At 37.7% G+C, this 18,094-nt stretch overlaps 3 protein-coding genes across 3 annotated transcripts in view; 2 read left to right on the top strand and 1 right to left on the bottom strand.

Moving 5' to 3' along the window:
• LOC106714309 (rhophilin-2) overlaps positions 1-7,304 on the top strand; it is a 67,028-nt gene extending 59,724 nt beyond the window's left edge. The window contains exons 11-15 of the mRNA XM_045684595.1: positions 3,844-3,952; positions 4,477-4,601; positions 5,193-5,761; positions 6,347-6,496; positions 6,935-7,304. Coding sequence (XP_045540551.1) covers positions 3,844-3,952; positions 4,477-4,601; positions 5,193-5,761; positions 6,347-6,496; positions 6,935-7,150 — 1,169 coding nt within the window. The 3' untranslated portion in view covers positions 7,151-7,304. The remainder of the gene's footprint in view (positions 1-3,843; positions 3,953-4,476; positions 4,602-5,192; positions 5,762-6,346; positions 6,497-6,934) is intronic.
• Positions 7,305-9,169: 1,865 nt separating this feature from the next.
• On the bottom strand, positions 9,170-11,755 carry LOC106714321 (S-adenosylmethionine mitochondrial carrier protein). Its single transcript, XM_045684571.1, has 5 exons — positions 11,590-11,755; positions 11,136-11,256; positions 10,745-10,890; positions 10,026-10,280; positions 9,170-9,636 (listed from the first exon to the last, which is right to left on the bottom strand). Exons 1-5 carry the CDS (start codon positions 11,647-11,649, stop codon positions 9,361-9,363), a joined length of 858 nt encoding a protein of 285 aa, XP_045540527.1. The 5' UTR covers positions 11,650-11,755; the 3' UTR covers positions 9,170-9,360.
• Positions 11,756-12,444: 689 nt separating this feature from the next.
• LOC106716407 (cilia- and flagella-associated protein 45) lies at positions 12,445-17,728 on the top strand. The gene is made up of 12 exons (XM_045684585.1): positions 12,445-12,559; positions 13,056-13,248; positions 13,627-13,828; positions 14,070-14,205; positions 14,457-14,592; positions 14,771-14,906; positions 15,034-15,212; positions 15,875-16,024; positions 16,300-16,404; positions 16,514-16,593; positions 16,707-16,803; positions 17,648-17,728. Exons 1-12 carry the CDS (start codon positions 12,471-12,473, stop codon positions 17,726-17,728), a joined length of 1,584 nt encoding a protein of 527 aa, XP_045540541.1. The 5' UTR covers positions 12,445-12,470.
• Positions 17,729-18,094: the final 366 nt, after the last annotated feature.

The following is an 18,094-nucleotide window of genomic DNA, read 5'->3' as shown; positions in this document are numbered from 1 at the left end:
CACAGCTACACGCGCCTGATCGCACACAGGGTAACATTCTCCTGAATACATTCATCATCATCATCATCATCATCAGCTCACTATACATCAGTACTGCGGCGTAGCGCTGCTGCAGTCTCCAGGACCACGAGCTGCAGACCGCCTCGCACAGCTACACGCACCTGATCGCACACAGGGTAACATTCTCCTGAATACATTCATCATCATCATCATCATCATCATCAGCTCACTATACATCAGTACTGCGGCGTAGCGCTGCTGCAGTCTCCAGGACCACGAGCTGCAGACCGCCTCGCACAGCTACACGCGCCTGATCGCACACAGGGTAACATTCTCCTGAATACATTCATCATCATCATCATCATCAGCTCACTATACATCAGTACTGCGGCGTAGCGCTGCTGCAGTCTCCAGGACCACGAGCTGCAGACCGCCTCGCACAGCTACACGCGCCTGATCGCACACAGGGTAACATTCTCCTGAATACATTCATCATCATCATCATCATCAGCTCACTATACATCAGTACTGCGGCGTAGCGCTGCTGCAGTCTCCAGGACCACGAGCTGCAGACCGCCTCGCACAGCTACACGCGCCTGATCGCACACAGGGTAACATTCTCCTGAATACATTCATCATCATCATCATCATCATCAGCTCACTATACATCAGTACTGCGGCGTAGCGCTGCTGCAGTCTCCAGGACCACGAGCTGCAGACCGCCTCGCACAGCTACACGCGCCTGATCGCACACAGGGTAACATTCTCCTGAATACATTCATCATCATCATCATCATCATCAGCTCACTATACATCAGTACTGCGGCGTAGCGCTGCTGCAGTCTCCAGGACCACGAGCTGCAGACCGCCTCGCACAGCTACACGCGCCTGATCGCACACAGGGTAACATTCTCCTGAATACATTCATCATCATCATCATCATCATCAGCTCACTATACATCAGTACTGCGGCGTAGCGCTGCTGCAGTCTCCAGGACCACGAGCTGCAGACCGCCTCGCACAGCTACACGCGCCTGATCGCACACAGGGTAACATTCTCCTGAATACATTCATCATCATCATCATCATCATCAGCTCACTATACATCAGTACTGCGGCGTAGCGCTGCTGCAGTCTCCAGGACCACGAGCTGCAGACCGCCTCGCACAGCTACACGCGCCTGATCGCACACAGGGTAACATTCTCCTGAATACATTCATCATCATCATCATCAGCTCACTATACATCAGTACTGCGGCGTAGCGCTGCTGCAGTCTCCAGGACCACGAGCTGCAGACCGCCTCGCACAGCTACACGCGCCTGATCGCACACAGGGTAACATTCTCCTGAATACATTCATCATCATCATCATCATCATCAGCTCACTATACATCAGTACTGCGGCGTAGCGCTGCTGCAGTCTCCAGGACCACGAGCTGCAGACCGCCTCGCACAGCTACACGCACCTGATCGCACACAGGGTAACATTCTCCTGAATACATTCATCATCATCATCATCATCAGCTCACTATACATCAGTACTGCGGCGTAGCGCTGCTGCAGTCTCCAGGACCACGAGCTGCAGACCGCCTCGCACAGCTACACGCGCCTGATCGCACACAGGGTAACATTCTCCTGAATACATTCATCATCATCATCATCATCATCAGCTCACTATACATCAGTACTGCGGCGTAGCGCTGCTGCAGTCTCCAGGACCACGAGCTGCAGACCGCCTCGCACAGCTACACGCACCTGATCGCACACAGGGTAACATTCTCCTGAATACATTCATCATCATCATCATCATCATCATCAGCTCACTATACATCAGTACTGCGGCGTAGCGCTGCTGCAGTCTCCAGGACCACGAGCTGCAGACCGCCTCGCACAGCTACACGCGCCTGATCGCACACAGGGTAACATTCTCCTGAATACATTCATCATCATCATCATCATCATCATCAGCTCACTATACATCAGTACTGCGGCGTAGCGCTGCTGCAGTCTCCAGGACCACGAGCTGCAGACCGCCTCGCACAGCTACACGCGCCTGATCGCACACAGGGTAACATTCTCCTGAATACATTCATCATCATCATCATCATCAGCTCACTATACATCAGTACTGCGGCGTAGCGCTGCTGCAGTCTCCAGGACCACGAGCTGCAGACCGCCTCGCACAACTACACGCGCCTGATCGCACACAGGGTAACATTCTCCTGAATACATACATCATCATCATCATCATCATCATCAGCTCACTATACATCAGTACTGCGGCGTAGCGCTGCTGCAGTCTCCAGGACCACGAGCTGCAGACCGCCTCGCACAGCTACACGCGCCTGATCGCACACAGGGTAACATTCTCCTGAATACATTCATCATCATCATCATCATCATCAGCTCACTATACATCAGTACTGCGGCGTAGCGCTGCTGCAGTCTCCAGGACCACGAGCTGCAGACCGCCTCGCACAGCTACACGCGCCTGATCGCACACAGGGTAACATTCTCCTGAATACATTCATCATCATCATCATCATCATCAGCTCACTATACATCAGTACTGCGGCGTAGCGCTGCTGCAGTCTCCAGGACCACGAGCTGCAGACCGCCTCGCACAGCTACACGCGCCTGATCGCACACAGGGTAACATTCTCCTGAATACATTCATCATCATCATCATCATCATCATCAGCTCACTATACATCAGTACTGAGGGACTTGCAGCCTACCCTTACTTAGGGCTGACTAGGATATAGTCAATGCTCAAGTGCGGGTTGACTTCACACATATCGATGTCTCCTACAAATAAGGGTCAATGTACAAATTGACAATTTTTCAGGAGATGCTTTCAAAGTTTCAACGATATAGGAAAATAAGCCGCATTGACCTTTTTACTTCAGCAACAAAATACACATTTATATATGTAAATGTGTATATGTGTTTAGTTTATGTTGTTAACTAAACTAAAGCCGCATTCACATTTGCCTGACGTGTTGTGTCGTGATGCGTCAGAAAGGTATCGGTCTCATACAATTAATATGGTTGCGTGCACACTTCTCTGACGCAGTGTGTCGTGATGGCTTGTGTCGTGTCGCGTCAGTAGCGATCCCGGTCCGCGTCAGTTGGGTGAGGTGCGGGGGACGGCGCAGCGACACGACACAGCGGGTCGGACTAGTGTGCACGCGCACGTGTTGTGTTGTGACGCGTCAGAAGTTAGACATTCTAAAATACTGATGAAATTTTTCAGCATCACTCTCAAGCTCTTTAACGAGACAATGAAACTCGCCTTTAGTCTCTCTTTTTGTATTTACTGGATGTATCCAATATCTTCTTCTCTTTCTTTGTTTTATTAGAAGTGTTGCCAGTGCCAATCACTGCATATCTTCTTCATAATCTGAATCTGTATCGTATGATTCATGAAAAAACATTGCGAATGTGTAAACTCTGAGAGCTATAACGGAACTGATTAAAAATGCGTCATAACGCGTCACATAGATGTGAACAGTAGCCATCACGACAGAAAGCGTCACGACACAACACGTCAGGCAAATGTGAACGCGGCTTAAGAGGTAGATTTTAATATAAAAAAAGTAAAAATCAACAATTTGTTAGTTTAACCTTTATACATAGAACCCATCCGAGTATATCGGAAATTTAAAAAAACATTAATACATTAGGACTTCGAACCCGGAATTTACAGATAACAAGTCAAACGCTTAACCTTTGAATCACCAACGCTCCAACTTTTTTCATTAACAAATATTTTGCTATTGTCCTTCCATTTGGCCTTTTTTTTCAAATTAATTACCTTCAAATTTCTCTTTTTTTCCCTAGGGTCCAATAATAGCGTATCCGAGGTAGAACCAATAGCGCTGGGTCGCGCACATCTTGCAGAAGCACTAGCACTATACGAAGAAGCTTTGCGGCTACAGAGGATGTGCAGGTTCAGTTACTAGCAACTTATTTCAAACTATTCTATAACTCTGTTCACACGGAATAAAATACTGTAATAAGTGCCCTATGTGTTTTTCTAGATTATGTTCTACATCTGTGCCAAATTTCATCTAAATCTGTTAAGTAGTTTTGGGGATACCTTCAAACAAACATCCATCTAAACCAGTGATTGTCAAACTTATTTTCTTTCACCGCCCCCTTTGAAAATCAATTATATTTCATAGCGCCCCTAATTTTTATTCAGCCCTAAAACTTAAAAACCACAAATTCATTACTTTAATTAATTTCAATGACCCTCATTTTTTGGGCTTCTTATCGCCCCCTCCTAGGTTTCAAACGCCTCTAAGGGGGCGTTATCGCCCACTTTTTAAATTTGGGCGATTAAATTTTGCGACTTAATAAGGATTTAGAGAACACAGATTTCATGATACCCAAAAATAATGTTAGTAATTACTAATACTATACATTATCTCCAGTTTTATAGCATTTTATGTATGTATGTATGTATGGCAGAGAGCTCCGTGGCAAGGAGGCGCTGTCTCGTTGTGTGACGGCGCAGCGCGAGCGAGCGGCGCGGGCGCGGGGAGGCCGAGAGGAGCCCGACTTCGCTGACATTATAGACGCGCCCGCCATATTGCGTACGTTACATTACAATACATCTTTAAAAAGTCACGGATAGATGGCGCTGACGACGTATTAAAACACGATGATAAAAGTTCCTGTTCATCCAAAATACTTAAGCAGTTTATATTTGTTTGTGTTTGACTCAAGTTTCGTTTGTATATTTCTAAAACTAGCTGTCGCCCGCGACTCCGTGCGCGCGCAGTTAAAAAAAACTTAATAGCGGTATGAATTTTTTCTCGCCTTTTAAACCTTCCCTAGACCTCCACGAACATTTCAAGACTAAGATAAGATAAATCAGTTCAGCCGTTCTCAGTTTTAGTGAGACTAACGAACAGCGATTAATTTTTATATATATAGATTACTAGCTTTTACCCGCGACTCCGTCCGCGCGGAATAAAAAAAATAGAAAACGTGGTAAAAATTATCCTATGTCCGTCTCCTAGTTCTAAGCTACCTCCCCAACAATTTTCAGATAAATCAGTTCGACCGATCTTGAGTTATAAATAGTGTAACTAACACGACTTTCTGACTATATATATAGAAGATTAGTGTAATTGATTGATTTATTAAATTTGAAATATTTATTTCTACGAAATGTTCCACAGCTGCATCTAAATTTGAACTAGCATTAACACCACCTGACTTCGCTCAACATCGCGTTGAAGATTTATTCAAATCCCTGGGACCCATCGCAGTCTTTTCCGCGAAACGACACTGGAGCGCTCCCCGTCTCATCCAACTTCAGAAGAACACGGAGAAGAGAAGAGAAGCACGACGGGACAGAAGAAACGGCAAGGAAGAAGACAAACTAAGAAGACGACCGAGCGACAAGCGAGACCATTCCGAAGATAACAGCACATACTACAACCAAATAAGAGACGAGAAGATTCTAGATGAAAAGAGAGTTACGAAACAAAATGGCGTCTATATAAACAGTTATAATAATAATAACTACGACTATCATCATAAAGTTATCGAATACGATCGATACGATTATGAGATGGAGAAGGAATCCAAGTTGAAGAACGGAAGAGAAAGAGAACGGAAGGAGTTGAGAAGAGTGGCGAGTGAATATAACATGGCCAATAACAAAGATGAGGAAGGTTTCGGGTTTACAGTGAGAGGAGACGCGCCTGTGGTTATCGCCGCAGTTGAACCTAACTCATTGGCTGATGTAAGTTACATATCGCTCTTTTTCTCCTTCTTAACATTCATTTCTATTTTTGTAATTAACTAGCTGTCGCCCGCGATTCCGTCCATGCAAAATTTAAAAAAAAAACTTTATTAGTTGTCTATGTGTTCTTCCAGACTAAGCTCTACATATATGCCAAATTTCATCAAGATACATTGAGCCGTTCAGGAGATAGCTTCAAACAAACATCCATACATCCATTAGTAATATTAATTACCAATAACTTTGATTATATTTTCATCTAGCTCCAATTAAAACATAAGGTTCTAAACTTAGATGACAATTCGTAATCTATATCTATCTGTATATATAAAAGAAAGTTGTGTTAGTTACACTATTTATAACTCAAGAACGGCTGAATCGATTTGACTGAAAATTGGTGGGCAGGTAGCTTAGAACCAGGAAACGGACATAGGATAATTTTTTAACCCGTTTTCTATTTTTTTCTTCCGCGCGGACGGAGTCGCGGGTAAAAGCTAGTTAAACAATAAAGTCAAAAAATAGTATGCCTTAAGGGAACATAACACGAGTGTGTTTCAAATCGACAACAACGCCATCTATGTTCAGATTGGTGGCATGCGTGAAGGTGACTTCATAATATCGATCGGGGAGACAGACGTGAAGTGGAGCTCACACGGCGAGGTGGTGCGCCTCATACAGCAGGCGGGACCCGCGCTCACACTGCGCCTCGCCACACCCATGGACACCTGCCACAAGGTACCTTACACTTATACAAACTATTTCAGCAATTAACTTTTATATTATCAACGAAAATCAGTCATTTTTAGGTTTCTGTTCCTAAAAAGGAAAAAATGGTACTCTTATAGCAGTGTTTCTCAAAGTGGACGATAACGCCCCCTTGGGGGCATTTGAAGCCTAGGATAAGGGGCCCAAAATATTGGGGGCATTAAAATTAATTAAAGTAATAAAATTGTGGTTTTTAAGTTTTAGGGCTGAATAAAATTAGGGGGCTCTAAAATATAATTGATTTTCAAAGAGGACGGTGAAAGAAATAAGTTTGACAATCACTGTCTTATAGGATGTTCGTCAGTCTATCTATCAAGACCCTTTTTCTCAGGAATATGTAGAATTATCAAACTGGAATTTATTTTTATAAATTGTGATATAACATGAAATAAAGTTATACGTGTACAGCCGAGGGTCCGTGGTAACGAGGTGGGGGGTCAGCGCGGGTCACAGCAGGGCTCCGTGTCGGGCGCGTCCAGCGCCTCTAGCGGCTCCACGGCGACTTCTGGACGAACCCCGCGCTCCCACTCCCCGCGCAGCCCGCGCCGAGCTCCCTCCTGGAACCCCTTCCGCCGCGCCGCCGCCACGCTCTCACACAACCATATCAACCTCACGCACAGATAATGTGCACCGTACGTCGGTAAAACAGTCTAGCAACGTCGGTAAAACAGTTCGACACCGTCGGTAAAACAGTTCTACACCGTCGGTAAAACAGTTTCAAATTACGTTTCCCTCCCAGTCATACAGATGAATGTCGGTAAAACAGGATATCTCCATCGAATATTTTATTCCTCGTTAGGTCCTTGTTAATTTCTCTCATTTCCATATTAAAATATGTATTAATAAATATACGCATTGTTTTTTTTTATTAAAAATTTTTATCGATACGTCGGTAAAAAGAGCACTATGTGAGTTTGCCGCTTTTTCCATTTTCGAAACTGTTTTACCGACCTACAATTTTATTTTATTACAGAAGTTAACACCAACTTATCAATAATATAAATATTAGTAAAAAAATAACTTTAAATTGTATAAAAATTAAAACTGTATCAATAAAATCTTCAATTTTAATATACGCGCCAAAATATTACACAATGACGTTTACTTTTTTTTAAACTGTCAATTAACTGTTTGTTCTGAGAAATTAAAAAAAAAATATTTTAAAAATAAAATTTGTCTTTCTTAAGTGAAAATTATTACCTAAGTCATTATTAAAGGTATATAAAGTCTTTTATTAAATGTGATTATTATTTTAATATTTTTTATGGTGATCGGAATGTTTTTAAGATCGGAATTTGCAACTGTTATATATTTAGATAACTAAATATATAATTAGAAATTCTGGCTATGATTGTCCAAAGGAAAGATTTATATTCTTTATTATTTAAATGTTAATTAATATATTTTCGTTTTTAATTTTGTTTTTTTTCTTTTACTTCTGAACAAATTATTAAAACCTTATTCAAATTAATTATTAAATGTCTCGAATATTTTTGGTTTTTTATTATAATTATTGACTGGATTATTCAATCATACAGTTTTATTTCTCATAAATAATGATGTAAAAATAATACCGTGGTCTTTTGTACTAATATCTTGTGAAAAACAGAGACAAGAAAGTTTTTTTTTGAAATGTCTGCAATGGCAACGTATTTAATACATCGCGTTAAAAAATCTTAAACTCCCAAAAAATATCAGGCAAATTCTGTTTTTTTTTAATGACTTGTAGAACTGTCACATCTTTTTTTCATTTAAGACGTGCACAGTTTAGAGTTTTCGAGATAATTCGATATTTACTCTTCGATATATTATCACATAAATATATTATTATATCTTTTAAAATAAACATATTCCGCGTTTTTTTTCTTTTGGTTGTGATCGATTTAAAAATCGGAATAAAATTTTCGTAATTCATTGATCGCAACCAAAAAATGCGCGCCAAACAATCTGTCAAAACACGAACTAAAAAGTTGTAGATTTATTATTTTTAGGTTATAAATGTAAAAAAAATATTAAAATAAAAATGTATAAAGATTGTATTTTCAATAATAAAATATATTTAACAAATTTTAACAATTTATCATTTTTAATTTAAAGCAATTTTTACTTTGTAAGATATTTCAGTGTTGCAAGAAATAATCACCAGAAACGACAAGTAATATGGAGCAGATTTTGGAATCATACTTATAGGACCGACAGTTAAAAAAAAACTAAATGGGGGGGGGGGGGTATGAATAATAGATGTTGGCCGATTCTCAGACCTACTGAATATGCTCACAAAATTTCATGAGAATCGGTCAAACCGTTTCGGAGGAGTTCAAGTTAACGAACCCCGTGACACGAGAATTTTATATTTATGATAATATTAAATGCTTTGATATTCTAAAGAAATGAAACAAAATATTATAACAACATATATTTATCATATAAATACAACAACATTTCTACTTAATAAAGTAAAACCTTAAACTAGGGTACATACAACATTCATGAAAATATATACCACACATAATTTACCCGTACTTTGACAAAAAATTCGTTCCTTAAATCCTTATATTACACAAAGTAAAAAAAAAATCATTTAAATACCTTACTTTATTTAAATTAAAACAAAAAATACCACAATTCATTTTTTTTCATACATTACAATAACCTTAAAGGTAAGCATTGCTGAAATATAGACTAATCTCGACCCTGGATAAGTGAAAAACTTAGATAAGCGAGAGTTATTGTCCGGTGACGGTGTCTTCTATGAGCGAGAAACTCTATAAGCGAGACAAATATCGTGGTGAATCTCGCTTATCTAGGTTCGACTCTAAATAACTTTATGGTCATCAACTATTCAACAAATTTTCAACTAATCTCTTTGAATCATCATAAACACCAAAATAAACAAAACCACCTAAAGTAAACGCCATCATTCTAGGCAAAAAACCCGCGTAAAGACCACGAAGACCTGACTCCATGTATATACTGGTCAGGACCGGTCGGATACGTAACTTTCTGGTCTCCGCATAATCTTCGGCGAGCATGATACGAGTCTTGGCTAGATCTAAGGGTGTTGTTACCGCGGCTGTAAAACCACCCGCTATTGAACCGCAAAGAGCACTCTGTTGAGGTAAAACAAATTAGATAAAAAAAAACTTTGAATATATGTACTCCTTCTATGTCCCTCTAGAGCTGATAAGACTACAGAAATTAAATGGAAATATGAAATTTTATTTACACATTTCATTACCCGACAATGTTATTTCTGGTCTATGGACATGTCTAATTAATCTTCTTACTAATATTATGGATGTATGGATATATGGATGTTTGTTAAAAGATTATCTCCAGAACAGCTACATGGACCTCGGTGAAAATTGCCACAAATATAGAACATACTCGGGAAGAACACATAGGTTAATTATTACGTTTTCTCACAAGGACATGAGTGGCGGAGAAAAACTTAGTTCTGAATTTTTCACATTTCTATTGAATAAACAATATAACTAACCTGGAAACCAGTGATCACACCATCATTCCGATCCTTAACAATTGTCTTCAACAGCTCCCATATCGGTAATTCAATCAAACTGAACGGTATATCTCTAGCTACAGTAGAAAAGAATCCACGGTAAAGACCATTTCTAAACCCATCCGCTTTATACGCTTTCATTAATATTGATATAGCACTTATTTTCTTTAAACCTACATATGTTTGTTTTCTTTGTTTCGCTATTTCTGTTGGTACTCTAATTACACATGCTAACTGAAAAAAAATATACAGCATTAAATACTAGAAAGAGTAGACTACAAATAAAACAGGAAGACAGAAAAGCATGGAGATAGACATAGAGAAAGAGTTGCCAGCTATTTTACTAATATTATAAATGCAAATGTTTAGATATATGTTTGTTTGAAGGTATCTCCGGAACGGCTCAACGGATCTTGATGAAATTTGGCACAGATGTAGAACATAGTCTGGAATTTCGCGCGGATAGGGGCGCGGGCGACAACTAGTTGTTGTACACAAATTCAATAATATTTGTTGTAACCATTACAAGATCTAGGCTTACGCTACTTGGCAATAGATGTGATGATTTGACGTCACAACCAAATAAAAAAAATAGTAGCTTCAAATAATAAAAAGCTTAATCTTAAAAGTATTTTCTAGAAAAATATTAATTACAATAAAGAATTTTTAATATATAAAAAATAATAAAACAAAATTACCAATTCACCAATGCTGGCCGCAAACATATGTACCAAAGGAGCATACTGCGGCAACACTAAAGGTTGTATAACATTCTTAGTGGCTTCATAACTCACAAAGAATAGTGCAGTTGTTGGCATAGATGTGGTTGCAACTGTTGACAAACCTGGAAATTAAATATGGAAAATTAGATATTCTGTGATTTTTTTTTATAGATCCCTTTCAAAATTTTGTAGGTGGTATCACATGGTAGTGATAGTCTGTGGAAGACTCAGCTGGGATATATCTGCAGGAAATAAACAGAGGTTTCACAAAAATGAAGAAATTTAGCATCAAGTTGTTCCTGTGAAATTTTTGAAATTTTCTATGGGAATAAAAATTTGCATGTCAGTTTTTTTTTTTAGTTCTAACCTTTATACACCCCCCTGAAGCCTCCTGCCTTCTGGAAGCCTTGCTCACTCTGCAAACGAGTCTTCAATGTGTCCAGAGGATATAATGTCAGATCTACTGATATACCAGCCAGTGCACCACCCTGGATAACAAAATGTATAAAACAACAAACTTTATTAATACTATAAACTTGTTTCTACTTCTTAATAGAAATATATTTCTACTACTGCCGGCGACTTTGCCCGCTCGAATTTAAAAAAAACTTACTAAGTCGTAGTCTAAATTGAATTTAGGAAAGACGCTCAAAACTTTTCAATGTCAAGTTAATCTTTTTTTTACAGCATAGACTTAGTTTTTCAAGGGCAATTAAAATAAAGTGAATACACAATAATCAGGAAGTAATAAAATCATTTTATCTTATGTTGCATCATTACTGAATCTAAGTATTTATTAATTAAAAAAATAATTCACTCACAACTAACGACGCCACATAAAAGTTCGCAGATTTCGGTTTATCTTCTGATGAACCAGTCATTATGAAAAATTATACTTTTCTTTTTAACAAGTCTTCAACTTTTTCGGATAACCTCTTACATAATAAACTAAAAATTATTAAATAAATACACTGAGTAACTTCGATAGTTACTTCATATTATAATTCACTAACACCGTAACAAGGGCACATTAAAAAATCAGGCTTTTTATTTCTAATAAAAAAAACAAAATTACAAAATATTTCAATTTCAAAGCGGGTTATTATGACATTTAACACGGGGTGACCCTTTTATAGAAGTGTGCAACAATTTATTTTTCGGGGTGACCAGTTCAAAATTTAATTTTTTTAAATAAAACCTATGCAAAATCCACTATTTCACTAGAATCGTCAAAATGCACCGAAATCCATATTTTAGATTTTTTAAATTTCTAATCATTTTTATAGTACCTACATAAATATTAGTCAGATAGCTGTAGTGAGGGGACGTAAGCTAATATTTTTGTAGGTCTAGTGTCGCGTCGATACACCGGCAGTGTTGATTTTCTCCCTAAAAGTACATTTTTGCGAAATCCACATATTATGGTTCCTTGTACGGTAAAGTTCAAACATATTCGGATCTTACCAACGCTTATACACACACACACATATACATATAAAATTAGTATATGGGGTATATCGAGAGATGCCGTTAGTTCTTTTAGGGTGACAAAAAAATCGTTGAGAGGGCTTTCTTTTTCTGTATATAAATGATTGTACTCTTTGCAATAAATAAATTCATGGTTGCTAGGTGATATTTAAACATCGATTGACATAATTTTATAATTTATAGATATCGCTTTTTATGATATAAAAAAATAAGAATGCCAAAGGTGTTGAAAAATCTTCACGAGGGAATTCCCTACCACAAAATACGAAAAGGGAGTGATCCAGGTTGCTATCAACTTCATAGGTAAGCTTTTGATCTAAAAAATATATACAGTCAAAACCGTTTATGGCGACATCGTTTAGAACAACATACCGGTTAAATTGACCAAAATCAAAGGTCCTGGCTGAATGTTATATACATATCTTTCCTATTAATACCTGTCACCGGTTGTTACAACTATCGGTTTTTACGACTCAATATGAGTAGTCCCTTCGATGTCGTTATAACAGATTTTGACTGTATTTATATAAACCCTTTTGCTTGCAGTATATCGCAGTTCGTTTTATTAATAACATTTCCATAAGTTTTATTATCGAAATATTAATAAATACTCTTTTAATAGAATGACATGATTGAAACCCATGCATGAGGAAGAACATGAAATTGGGGTAGACAGATAGAACAAAAACGTAATTTTAACGTTTTAACTTAATACACCATTTATCTTATACCTTTCTACATTGTTTAGATTACAGTTGATACTATAAGTTAGTAATAATTAAATTTGATATTTTTTTAGACCTTCAGAATGCCGCCTAAAATTTCCAATCACCAAAAGACCGATACACAAATGCGAGATACCCAAGAGAGAGTACACGAGGGTGCCGCAGGGTGAAAGTTGGAGGGACTTGATAGTTCCCAAAACTGAACCCAACTTCTATCCCGCCGTCATGCACAAATCAGAATTTGAGAGGCTGAAGAAACAAGCCAAGGTAGATGTCTCTTTATTTCTGTTAATGAAATGAGTGAATATGATGCAATACCAGACATATCTTATCGTAATGTACCATAAAGTTAAATAGGATGTAGTAATAATGTCAAAAATCTCTTTTATGGGTTTAAAGTTTAACCATTTCATATTTTTCGCTATATGGATATAAAATTATCCTATTGTTTTTCATAATGATTTTATAACTCTTTCCCTAACTAAAATAAATTATAGCAATCGAAGTTATTTTTGCTCTCATTTGTTCTTATTTGCAATTTCCGAACAAGTTATTTCAAAGTATAACACTATAATCCTCAATAGAAGAACATAGTCTTCCAGCATTACGTTACAATAATAAATTAATTAAATTGTCTTGCAACAGATAGTAAGTCAAGAGGAACAACTGAAAGCGATGCACGAACAGGAAGCAGCTATACAGAAAGCGGCAAAAGAGTCGGAAGAACGCAAGCAACTGCTGAAGGAGAAGTTGCTGCCGCAGCCGGGCGCGCAAGTGGCCGCAGGCGCTGCGGATCAAGAACTCGAGGGACCTGATCAGACCGCTCATACTTTATCCAGAGCAGAGAGTGAGTTTTTTTTCTATCAAGAAATAGGCATTTTTTTAATTACCTGGCTCGCAATTAGGATATGTCCCTTGAAAAATGGATCACAATAGTGTTATTCTAGATAAACAATATATAAGGAATATTAGTGAGCGTGTAAGCGTTGTTGTAGCGATATAAGAATGTAAAAGAAGTGAGGTAAGGCCTCTCCAGGCCTTCCAATCGGAGATCCGTAATCTGTCTCCTTTACTTTAATGGTTTGTAGTTCTGAAAGCGGATAACATGCCGGGACCACGTCTCTGTAACCGCATCATCTTAGCCTCTAAATGCCACGCCATCCGCGACGCGCAGATCTCTGAGAAGGATCTCATTAAGAAGGAGCTTACAGAAGAGGAGAGAAGGTAAACAATCTAGCTTAAGTAGACGAGTACATTTTCAAAAGGTTACTTAAGAGACCAGTTAACCAATGGTACTGTAAATTACAGACTCGGCGCTAAAACATTTTCATCTTTTTCTTTTAAAGACGTCATGACTGTTAACTTGAATTTCCCACGACACCGCTATTTGTTATCTCTTTTTATGAAAAAAATGAGAGTGATGTGATACAGGTGCTGCGATGTAATACGGTTATTCACTTTAACAATATTGTCAGACTGGACGCGATAATGGAGGAGAACCGTCAGGCGGCGGTGCGGCGCGCGGAGCAGGACGAGGAGCGCCGCCACCAGCTGCGTCTGCAGAACCTCGCTGCACTCAAGGAGCAGATACAAGCTCACGATACTGCTAAGGTATTGGGGACACAAATTAACCATAATATATGTATATGTAAACGACGCTTCGACATTCAAAATTGGTCAAGACATTTAGGCTACAATACATAAATAAATAAATCAAGTCTAAAGAATCTTCCTAAAGCTTAAAATCGCTTATCCTTGTTTCTGGTTCTGTTAAATCCTAACTTTTTAGATAATGGAAGCGGAACGCATAGAAGAAGAGAGTATTAGAGTGAACCAGGCTAACATTGCGATGAGAATTGATGAGGCGCAGAAGCTCAAGGAGAAACAGATGCGCCAGGCCAAGCTCAAGGAGATACTCGATCAGGGTAAGATCTCTCTTAAATGTCCTTATACAGTAAGTTTACTTCAATTACAGTTTATTGACAGTAAAAATTTTAAGTTACGACCTTACCAAACATAGTTCCAACAGTACATTTATAACTTGAACTATAGGTAACGCGGAATTGCTATACTTCAAGCAACTTCAGAATGAAGAAGAGCGTATTCTCAACCTGCGTATCGCAAACTTCCTGAAGAGTCGACAGGAGAGGGAGTCTCGTGCGCGCGCTGAGGCAGAGGCAATTAAAGCCGCTAAGCAGAAAGGGATTGACCATATCGCTAAGGCACAAAAGGTAAACATGACTGTTTTCATTTAATTTCACATTTCAAAATAATATAATCACACTATTAAAGCATTCAAAGCGTCGGTGGCTCAGGGGTTAAGCACTTGACTTACAATCTACAGGTCCTGTGTTCGAATCCCGCCATGTACCAATATGTTTTTCGATTTTCGATTTACATATATACATTTATCCGATGTTCTTACTGTGAAAGAAAACATCGCGATGCTGCACATATCTGAGAAGAAATTCAATGTAACGCTGAGAACGTCTTTCTTGAATCATATGTAGTTATGGCTCTTGTTGCCGTAATTGTATCCATGTGCCTTCGTACTGGTGGCATGATTAACGCGAGATGATAAATGACTCAATTAAAATTGAAAAAGTAAAACTTTTTTTCTAAAATAACCGAAACAAGTTAAGAAGACAATCGAAGAAAAACATAAGAATATCCAATGTTTTTTTCTTCAAATGATGGCCAATACTTTTCAAATTAGGAACACGAACATAAAAGAGATCAAACACCAAAGAGTTCGTATTATCAATATAATGCCACTAATCAGTTACTTTCAGTTTACTAAAGTGCAAAATATAAATAAAGTAGTTGCCCTTATTTTGTTTTGTGTAGTATATCTATTTGTATTAGTATATTTTAAAGTCGACTTTGTTCACAGGCGGAACAAGAGCTCAAGGAGGAACTGGAAAGGATCAGAAACCTGAAGATCCAGGAGGACGTGGAGCGGGAGTACCGGCGCAAGGAGCGCGACGCCGCCATCAAGAGGAACCGGGACATGAAGCATTTACACGAGGCCAGGGTTCAGCAGGTCAGTACCAACATCGTGAAATAAACTGTTATGATGGCTGATAGTTTTGTACTCTTACTGGTTGAATTCTCACCCACAACGTAATTGAGAATGGCTACAAATCTATCCTTCTGCATAGTTACGTTAACTTTATAAAAGCTCTTGCAATTACCATTAACTTCTCTGAAAAGTTAGAATTATAATTATAATTTTACAGAGACGTTACAGATATATCTGTAAATCTATGTTCAAAAAACGATATGATTTCGTTTTTCTCTATGTAAATCGATTTCTAGATTCACGACATCCATCGTTTGATTGCACGTGAAATCGCTAAAGACGAGCAGAGCTTCAACAACGCGGCCAGACAAAATGAAGAGTTCTTACGCAAAGAGAAAATGGTAAGAGACCTTTTTATTGATATTATAAAGGTCTCTATTGATGCATTATTTCATAGAAGGTAGATCATTAAAAAATAAACAGTTAATTTTAATAATTCCGCTGTTTTAGTTGGAGGAGCAACGCAAGGCGCGTATAGAGCGACATCGTCAGGAAATCATGAAACAAATTAATGATAAAGAACGTGCAAGGTAAAGTTTTAACGAATAAAATGCGGACGTTGTCGATATATTTCTTAAATTACTAATTTGTTAGCTTCAGCGCTTAATAAAGTTTAAATTGAAAATGTATTCTCCTTCCATAGAGCTGAGTTGAGAGAGAAGATCCGTAACGAGGGAGTCGCGCTGCGCATGGAGCAAGAACAACAGGAGAAGTACGAACGTAAAATTATCAAGCAGAAGGTAATTGTTGCCATTTTCAATTTTATCTACCACTTTCTACCAACCATTTTGACAGCTGTCAGCGTAACGGAATTAGGAATTCAAAAAATCGAAGATATAGTTCCCGAATTGGAATAAGTCAAATCAATTCAATTTATATTAAACTTTAGTGACTCATATGTAAATGTTTAGCATATTGTAAGAATTTAGGGTGCAGTTTTTCGTCAATAAACTGTTCTTGCAGTTTGACGAAATTATTTTATAGTAATTAAATTTTATGTACTGTATTTATGTATATATTGACGCGATACAAAAGCAAAGCTTCAAAGAAGTATATATCGACGCCCCCATCGAATAATCCTGTAATGGACTCTTACCGGGTTCTTGCTTTTCCGTCGAATTCGGCATCTAAAGGTCCTATTATAAGTTGTGATTTTTTTTTTACATTTTACTTAATGTTAATTACAGAGACAAAGTCATTATTGAAACTTTTTTTTTATTTCCAGTATTATCATTTTTCCTTCATAGCACAGAATACATCCGGAATACATGAATGAAAATTAAATACAATGAAGCTACAAAAATTAGCTTTGTTTTTGTATCTAAAAAATTCTTGTACGATAATTTTCGATGAAGTTATTAAAGAAATACGGTTTTTTGCTTCTGAAAAATTTGATTTTTCCTATTACGGGGTTATTGTGTGGGGGTGTCGATATTAACTGTTACTTATGTCGAGATTTCTTTCTTATATATGCAAAAAACTGTGTACATTTTATCCAAAAATTCAATTTTAATATCTGTACCATATCATTGTTAAATTATTGTCTTAGATTTTAAAAGCAAATATTAAATATTAATTTGTCAGGTGGCTGCAATGAGACAACAAAAGGTGGCTGAGAAATATGTCAAAGAAGTTGAACAAACTCTCTGCAAACATGGATATTAGAGTACTGATCAAAGACTGACAGAAATAATGAAAAAATTGTTTATGAATACATCCTAGTTTTTTTTTAATTATTGATTTGGTAAACCATAAAATAAATAAAAAACAAAATTAAAATTTGTATCATTTATTTACATAATTTATTCATTACATTACAAGTCAATTTATCCTAAATAAAGTCAGCCATAACAATAATAATTGATATAAACACACACAATAATAAAAACTAAACAGACAGACAGACAGACAAGTAATATTCATATTAAGTCCATACATTGCTTATAATATTTTCCCATATAAATAAGAATTTGTATGGATTTTTGTCACAACATAACTCCAGAACTCATAAATGAATCTGGATGAAATTTG

The sequence above is a fragment of the Papilio machaon genome, chromosome 26 (genome assembly GCF_912999745.1).
Source record: "Papilio machaon chromosome 26, ilPapMach1.1, whole genome shotgun sequence".
NCBI classification, from domain to species: domain Eukaryota; kingdom Metazoa; phylum Arthropoda; class Insecta; order Lepidoptera; family Papilionidae; genus Papilio; species Papilio machaon.
Note: the sequence above shows the minus strand (reverse complement) of the source record. Positions and strands in the feature narration are given on the sequence as shown.

Bases quoted from the DNA above. Each gene is read 5' to 3' on its own strand.
- LOC106714321 (XM_045684571.1), bottom strand. From the start codon at position 11,649: ATGACTGGTTCATCAGAAGATAAACCGAAATCTGCGAACTTTTATGTG. The intron at 11,257-11,589 runs GTGAGTGAATTA...TTTGTTATCCAG, and splicing joins TTTATGTGGCGTCGTTAGTT to GGTGGTGCACTGGCTGGTAT. The intron at 9,637-10,025 runs GTTAGTTATATT...TTACCTCAACAG, and splicing joins GTGTGATCACTGGTTTCCAG to AGTGCTCTTTGCGGTTCAAT.
- LOC106716407 (XM_045684585.1), top strand. From the start codon at position 12,471: ATGCCAAAGGTGTTGAAAAATCTTCACGAGGGAATTCCCTACCACAAA. The intron at 14,907-15,033 runs GTAAGATCTCTC...CTTGAACTATAG, and splicing joins CAAGGAGATACTCGATCAGG to GTAACGCGGAATTGCTATAC. The intron at 16,405-16,513 runs GTAAGAGACCTT...CCGCTGTTTTAG, and splicing joins TCTTACGCAAAGAGAAAATG to TTGGAGGAGCAACGCAAGGC.